At 33.4% G+C, this 9,108-nt stretch overlaps 1 protein-coding gene across 1 annotated transcript in view; it reads right to left on the minus strand.

The window, feature by feature from the left end:
- LOC106109660 (sodium/hydrogen exchanger 3) overlaps positions 1-9,108 on the minus strand; it is an 18,006-nt gene that overhangs the window by 7,563 nt on the left and 1,335 nt on the right. Inside the window, exons 2-4 of the mRNA XM_013291244.1 lie at positions 4,495-4,765; positions 109-372; positions 3-36 (exon numbers count right to left, since the gene is read on the minus strand). Coding sequence (XP_013146698.1) covers positions 3-36; positions 109-372; positions 4,495-4,765 — 569 coding nt within the window. The remainder of the gene's footprint in view (positions 1-2; positions 37-108; positions 373-4,494; positions 4,766-9,108) is intronic.

Consider the following 9,108-nt stretch of genomic DNA (forward strand, 5'->3'; position numbering starts at 1 on the left):
ACATTCCAGTTTGGCCGCACGCCCATAAAGATGCACCTGTGAAAATCAATATTTAATTAATAAAAACAGTATAACTCTTCAACTTTTGAATATCTAAATTTAACATACCTATAGTTAGTGTATTGAAGACAGTTCCAACTACAGCAAACAGTAATATCGTTCCTAAATGGTCAAAGAATAGTCTATTCGGCATGAAGTAGCCAGCATCCAGTATAATAGGTGGCAGCATATACAGGAAAAAGGTATCAGGCGTCAATGGCTGCACGTGAACACTGTGTGTGCTTAGCAATAAGGCGCCTATCAGGACTCCCACAAATATCAGCAGGCACGATTCAGGAAACATCTTCGATAACTTAGGAGCCATGTGGAATCCTGCAAAAAATATCACAATTATGGCCACTGACAAAAATCGCAGAAAAAAAAATATTGACATATTCCTGACAAAATAGTTATGAATGCCAGAATGACATATATTGTCATATAAAAATAATAAAAATTGTAAAATGACCAAAAAATGTAAGATATAATTTTATTACTTCATCTCAAAGCCAAGATCATTTGGGGAGTCGTTCTATATTGCTGGAATAATCCTTTTATAAATTAAATCTCGGTGAGTTGTCAGTTGTAAATTGATGTTCATCGAACGACTCGAAATTGGCGCGGTATGGATAAAAAGAATTCAAACCGTACAAAATCTTATACGAGTATTTACGACAGCTATAAGTCCCCAGATAAATATTCAAATAAATTAAAATCAATTGAAAATTATTTGTATCAAATAGGCAATTTACCATTTAAGACAAGTGACAAGTATGAAAAGAAGGGCCATAAAAACAAAGGAGATAAAACTTTAGTAGATTCAGCGAGCACTATATTCTATGATTTGGATACGATTGCAAAAAGAAAGTCATTGAACTGTATTTCAGATATAACTTTGACAAATAAAAAAGTTTTGAATACGAAATATCACAAACACAGTCCTAAAGTTGACTTAAAAACCAACTACAAAGTGTACCCTGCACGTACACATTCCATTGGATCCGTATCTAACAATGACAAACCCATTCCTGTTTATACTCATGAAATTAGAAAATTATTTCCTCATGATTCGGAGATATCTTCGAATTTTAATACGAAGAACTGCGATCGTAAAACAAAACATAAAAGAGACAAAAATACAACCGACCAAAAGTGGAAGCACATAAAATATCACGTGGGTAGTTGTAGCCCCGTGATAGATAAAAGAAGAAAAAAGAATAAAGATCACGCGTGTGGATCTAAAAAACATGCCCATCAAGAATATTTTTACTGTAACAAAAGATCGATAGAAAATCTCAATAACAGTATGAAAACAGCAAAAGACCAAATAAGCGATGTTTCAATACTTGCCCAACAACATAAAATCGCAAAATTGAAAGTTCTTAAACACGACAGTGCTGAAAGTCCTCCAGAGAAAAGTGGTGGTACTATTACAGAGAAGTCCACTACTGAAGATTCTTTCAACTCAAAATACCTAACTAAAAATATAATGCGACGCATTAAGAAGCATTGTCAAATCACTTGCCCCAATTGCAATAAACAAGTTCTAGTCGCTACCGCAGATGAAGACAAGACCATTGATTCTAAAAACACTTCCGGACGATACAATAGTATTGAACTAAGTAAAACCCTAAATTATAGATACGTGCCTTACAACGTTAGTGACAAAAATAACAATGCGGGCTGTGGTCACGAGCCACAGTGCGATATGATTCCAATGTGCCAAATGTTGCACTCAGTTCAGTCGCCCGTTACATCAAAAGGAGCGCGAAATTCGGGTTTAAGAAGCCCTCGAGTATTGCGTGTTACAAAAGCATGTAGACATCATCCGCCTTGCACCATGGTACCCTCTTGTCAGAGACTTAAAGTTTTGAAGAACAATTGTCAATATTTTCCGGAATGTCCACACAGACCTCGATGTATGAACTTACCTCTGTGTGCACCGATATCAAAGGCAACCCTTGAGCAGTTCACTGTAAGCGTGAACGATACAGATAACGGTGAGAGTCAAATCGGGCAATTTAAATACATACCAGTTAATGAGCAAAGTACTGGTAGTACTTTAGTATATCAACCTTGCGATTTCGCATACCCGACCGCACCTACATTCTTTGTGCAACCAAAAATGTCTCCGAAATCATTTTCTCCATACGAATTATTAAAGCCGACGACTGCACCTTGTCCAAAGTTAAATCAATCGTGTCAATACGATTGTGCTACAAGTAATGATAATACACAAAATGATTTTAAAGAAGATAATAGCGAAGGGGTTATTTACATCAGAGATGTTGGTTGTCAATTTCGTAACAAATATAGAAAAGACAAAAATAAATGCTACAATTCGAGAGATTCAAAATCATCGACGACGGGCGATAATGAGAGCAGTCAAATGACAAACGATTCGTTGCAAAGTGACGAGAAAGTGGCCTGCTTGTCACCAGAAGTGGAAGTTGGGTCGACCGACCTCAGTTCAATCGACGAAACCTCCCACACAACATCTAATGGACAAAACAATGATTTGAATCATAGAAGAGAAATACCCAGTGGGTTTATACCTCAAGCGACAACTGCTCAGTTTATAGCATACAGTACTCGTACGGAGCCTATTTTAGCTAATTGTTTACTAGAAGAGCGGAACACGGATGGTCCTTTTTGCGAAACATATGCGTCACCCGCACGTGTAATGTCCCGTACAAGCTTTCTCAAGCAGAAGTACAAGAAAATGTTCTGTGTGAGGCGACGCAGAAGATCAAAAATCAATCAAACCGGTTGTTGTCCTATTAGAAAGTTGACACATCAACATGTTATGAAATAGTATTGTGATTTATATGTTCTTTACTTGAATAAACAGTAACATGGTATTAAATTTCATTTTATAACTGTATGTACACTTGTGGAAATCTACGGTGTGCCATTTACTGAAAAACCCTTGGTCCTTGTAAATATCCAATTAAGTAGCATAGAGATTTTGTATAGACACAGGTAAAGGCTTTCATTGATTTTCATTGATTCACCCCGAATACCGCTAGATTCCTAGACAGTATATTTTATAAGTGTAAAATCTGTTGTATTAGAAGTATACAACACAGAAGGGTACATAGATAGAGGTAGACCTAGAAAGGGATGGATCGCGTCAAAAAGGGAGTGATGACTGAGATGACGTATGATAGAGTTATGTGGAGGACAAAAAACTGTTGCAACGACGTTTCGTTCACCAAAAAAAGAAAACTGTTAGTAATAGTTAAGCAAATCAACTGTGATTGCTGAACACAGATTTTTTAATTAACAGTTTGTCCGAGTTAAACGAATGGCGCGTTCGCCCTAGATTAAGCCCGGGCGTTATAAATGGCATCCTATTATTTGTCATAAATGATGTAGGGACATCGTAACAATCTAGGTCATTATGGTCGCAAACCGGCCGCTCCTTTTACCTGCTCGATTCAGACAATAGAAACTACGTATCCAATTTAGAAAATATAGCGTTTTCTGAGTACTTTTACCTAAATATTTCGCCAATTTAGAGGATAAATTAAGCTATTGTTGTATTTTATCTCATAAACAGAAGAAATCTAATAAATCCATGTGATCTGTAACCGCAGCTTTTCATTGTCTAAGTATTTATCCAAGTGAATATTCTTTTATAAATTGTTTTCAGAGAATGTGAAAGAGGTACGAAATAATATGTTCTAATGAAACTCCAGGGTAAATGTTTTTTGGGGACAATGTTTCCGTAAGTCATTTACATATAGCATGCCTACGAACTAAAAGGACAAAAGGTTGAGAATAAGAAAAATAAACAGTTTTCACGTCTCCCCAGTGATATGAAACGGTCGCAGGGCAACGGTGGAAATCTTATTGGGACTGAATAAATTTTGTAAGGTAGCCAGTATACACAAATTGACTTTTTTATTACGTAGAATAAATAAAAATATGAGGTTAAAAGAGAAGTAAGCAAAGACAATTTTCTTGTCGAAGAGTCTCTTAAAAAATTTTAACTTTAAAATTTTCAGTTTACCCTTTAAAAGTGTTATGATCTGAATCTTACAAAATTTTATAAAGATTTTATTGTCGCTTTGAAAAATTAATAAATAACAACGCAAAGATTTTCTTCAAACAATTTGTTAGTGTCAAGTTACGTAACCCGTTGTATCTCTCACCTTCAACCTCAATTTTATACGTCATTTATATTGAGAAACTTTTATTTATTACTTTGACATGATTTATTAGAAAATACTAATAATTGTGATTCACAAAATTCCCTAATTTTCTATGAAATACAACATAAGTAAAACCTTGAACTATTCTGTAAAATGAATGATCATTTTTACACTATAGTTACTCAGTTAAATAGTAATTTTCAATAGCATAGAAGAGTCTCCTATACACGTTCTATCATAGAACTTCATGCAGTTAATCGCTTATTTAAAAAAGACACTTACAAATTAATCAACTCACCAATCTTAGCAATGCTAGCGAAGAAGATCCACAGCCCAATTAGAAATGGAGTTTCAACACGATGGAATTCAACCGCTGCTATCACAATACTTCTTTCCTTCTTCGGTTTGGCTGTGGTTGGCAGCTCTGTAGTCGTCTCTTGTTTTTGCCGCAGCTGCGTGCCGGGCGGGTCCCCGGGCAATGGCACCACAGGCCCCATCGGACCGAACCCAAGTCCCGGGTAAGTAGAGATGCCATCGACTGTTATGGACGGAGTCTGTTTCGTCGTACTCTGATGATAAGAGAAAAAGAGGATATTTTAGAAAGAAGCAATAGTATTTATCAGTTGGTATTAAAGTATCATAGAATTACGTAGATGATATATGTACATTGTAGTGGCATTGGAAATTATTAAGTTTAAATGAAAAGAGCCGGTCTGTGATGAAGATGCTAGTAAAAGAGTCAAACAAACCAGTCCACAATAAGTAATGCAACGTACACTTTGTAAAGGTTTTGGTTTAAAGTCAGTTTAAAAAAAACATTTAAAAAACATGTTTATTGTCTCTGGATAATAATCGAGAAATGTGTTTTCTATATTACTTATGTTGTTCAAATAAATCAATCATATCTGATTTAATAAACAAATTGTAAGGCACAAAGTCTTAAGTGGCTTTTTAGTTTTCGACAGCTAAGACTTTATATCAAAGTTATAAAGAGCTCAGACCACAACAACCCACTTGTTTGACCTAAATCGATCGACATCGAACAACCTTCACAAGTTTTACGTCGGAAACTCATCTGGTTTTACAAATTTTCCACTTTTTGCACAATATCAAGAAATAGGTACACGTGTTGAAGAACATTAAAGAAAGAACTTTAGTTATCTATTTTACAATCTCATTACAGGATTCAAAATTTAAAAAATTAACAAATATATCGATGACAGACCTTCTGAAGTAAATAATAAATACAGCAATTTAAATACAAACGAATCGAAAACCTCCTCCTTTTGGGAATTCGGTCAAAAAAGTCTGTATTCAACGTATTAAGAAACCTAAATTAAAAAGTCTTAAAATTTGCATATTTTCAATTTCAAGTTTGTAGTATTTTTAAAATGATGCATAGGGAATGCAATCGTGAAATTCCTAATATCTAGTTAGCGAAGCTTCTTTACTGCATTATGTATCATGGCTTGACCTTGTCAACGCGTATTCTTTTTGTTCGACTTTCCAAGACTCGCTTAATGAATTTTTCTTTAATTAATATCTTATATGATGTTCTAATAACACAGGAATATATTTTAATGTCGAAAACCAACATATAACAATTACTTTTGGATTAAAGTGGGTTTTATTAAAAGTTCTAAACAAATAAAAAAGTTTATGAAAAATCTGCACTACGAAAAAAAAATAGATTTTTGAAGTTAAGAATCTGCACTAGTCTAGCATGGTAGAAAAGACGTATATTTTATTAAATTTCATATAAATAATCTTAGTTATATTATAAATGAGAATGTTTAGATAGATGGATGGATGATAGATGTTTGTAAGAGTTTGTAGCCTAAACAGCTGAAAGGATTTTAATGAAATTTGGTATAGATGTAGATGATAATCTGGAAGAACACATTAGCAACTCACTTTTGTTTTTTTTAAATCTCACACGGACGTAGTCGCGGGCGTAAGTTAGTCTTATGATATTGTACATCAACAAAGTTGTAAAGGCAAAGGTCACACGTCACTTGTACCTACTCGCTGCTACATCGACATTGATTGATTTCTCACATACGAGCTTCGTTAAATATGCTCCAAAGTTCGCTCAGTATGCAAAATTCGAGCTTTCTAAAGTGAAATTTTCAAGCTAGTTTAAGCAAATTCTTTGAGAATTGAACAATTTTACGATTAAAGACTTCTAAACTAAATTACAATCGAAATAAAATACTACGTTTATTATATTAATTTTTAAAATTCAGATGTGTATCTTTCTTTTTTATTTATAGCATTACTAGCTTTCGCCCGCGACTCCATCCGTGTGGAATTAAAATAAATAAAAGTGAATAGCCTATGTATTCTTCCAGACTATCCTCTACATCTACAACAAATTTCATCGAAATCCGTTCAGCCGTTTAGGCTACAAACTCTAACAAACATCCATCCATCTAAAGTTTCGCATTTATAATATTAGTATGAAGTATGATTAGTTCATTTAATATTTCTACTTAAGTGTATTACTTTACATTAATTTAAGTAAATTACATTTCAGTAATGCAGATGTCTTTTTCCACTCCATTTATAATTCGCATTGGATTCGTGTCGTTGAGCATACTCATATTAATTGCGAGTTATTTTTTAAGAAACCACTGCATTAAGCTTGCAACATCAAAATATAAATATTCAAAACATGTAAACGCTGCGCTTTTTGGCACGCAACGAAGGTTAGATATTTGTACGCCAAAACATTTATATGGTACTCCGTATATTATAGAAGAATCTTTCCATGATTTCATTCGTCTCCTATGTTGTGAGTTCAAAGACTAACCTCTTTATAGAGGGGAATGCGTTACCTCTCTTACTTACAGTTTATTATCACACAAACGGAAGTAAACTATGCTCTTAGATAACTGTAGTAATATAGTTAATACGAGTTTCCTTTCGAAGTTTATCTACATCAGTGAGAGGAGCAAATTGGCACTTAAGGGGGACAGACTGGAGAGTGAGTGAAAATTACTTAGTACCTAACCTTTGGAATATTTTAAAGTTTAGAGTTTCTATTTCATCTCTGAGGTCGTCTATTAATCTAATGATCTTGAAACCACTCTAATATGACCTTAAGCTTTGCTTTTTAAGTGTGAGATATTTATAAATTTATTTCAAGCTACTTTTATAATATCAAGAGATTATTGTAACTTTAATATACTTACTTTTCAGATATAAGCCTATATTGTATAAACACAATAATATCATTAACTAACTTTTTTTTTAACCTGTCTATTACAAACACTATAATTTCAGACACAAAACAAAACGGACATAAAATCCTTGAACTTAACATTCCGTTACAACCAGAGATATTAAAAAAGTATATAGAGAAGGCATAGTTAACACTTCACTTCAGACATTTTTCACACGACCATCTTGATCGCTATCTATTGATAGTTTTAAAACCACATGTCACTATAATTAATTGTATTATATAAATGAATTACCAATAATTGTATAATTAAATGATATTCAAATATTTATATTTTAATTGTAACACTATATTAAGAAAATATTTTAGTAAACTATTTTATTACATATCAAAACAAGGTCTACGTCTGTATATTTTTAAATATCTCTGGTTACAACGAATTACGCAGTGTTTTAATATAAACTTTGTTGCACATTACAATAATGTTTTAGTTAGTTCTAGGTATTTAGTTCGAGCAAAACCATCGAACAACTTGTTTTAAAGCACTCGTGCAACGTAATAACTATACTGGGATTATCATAATATTAAAAACGTTTGTAACTACCCTATATTTAAAGGATTCAAAGATTTAAAAAATTTACTTATAAAGTTACAAAATTTGTTTTAACACAATTGTGGTCGATCGCCTGGTTCCTACACTAGGCTCTAGGCCCGTATATTATGCATATATGAACACAAGTGAGAATTTGTACATAAAGCTAGAAGAACTTTTGGTTGTGTGGATAGACTATAGTCTATGCTCAGGCTATGTCACCTTGTATCTCTTCGATATCAATCTCCTTAAGATAAAATCATAGCGTTTCGACCTTCAAACTTCAAGTCGCCACATCGTTACTGTCAACTGACTGCGCAAACTTGCTTCGTCCTTTACCTAACGATTTTCGCGTTATATAATTATACGCTCGTAATAAAATACTGTGACTCTTAGGTTTTAGCTCTGTATTATGATTCATATTTATGTTGTTCTAGCAAAAATATTAAGCCATGAATTGCAATTAATTTAATAGACAACGGACGTGAAAGTAGAAATGTGCAATAAAATAAATAATAACGACTGTAAATTATGTTTATTCAAACAGAAATAATTTTAATTGACTATAATCGCCCTGTAGTAACAGGAGAACTAATCAGCTGGTTTTTCAAAACATTATTTAAAGAGCGTGCTTCTTAGATTTTGGGACATATGCTATTAGAACGTTTACAACTATTAGAGGAGTGCTATTATTAATTACCCCACTTAAAATAAATTAATAGTTACATTACAAAAAAAGATGGCATTCGTAGTTTTCTAAGGTCTACGCAGCGTCGCACCGCAGTCTCCGAGCTGGCGTAGCTCGTGTGACCTCGTAGCGACTGTACCGACCTTCGTAGCTTGATTTGTTCTGAACATTAAATATGTAATGCTTGAAACACAAATTTATACTCGTACATTTTATAACCGATTATCGTTATAAAAATAACCCTAGTCTAGTTTCTATTTGATTATAAACATTTATTACACTTAAAGGGACACAAAAGTTCTTGTCTAAGAAACAAGATTGTTTAAGCGATTAAAATTTCAATATCAACTAATAGAAATATTAAATAACTACATTTAAATTTGAAAGTGGTAGAGCCCGCTTTAACATCTTCGCACGAATGGGCCGGCTCGCCCGGTGTAAAACCACG

Source organism: Papilio polytes, unplaced genomic scaffold, assembly GCF_000836215.1.
Source record: "Papilio polytes unplaced genomic scaffold, Ppol_1.0 DF821067.1, whole genome shotgun sequence".
NCBI classification, from domain to species: Eukaryota; Metazoa; Arthropoda; class Insecta; order Lepidoptera; family Papilionidae; genus Papilio; species Papilio polytes.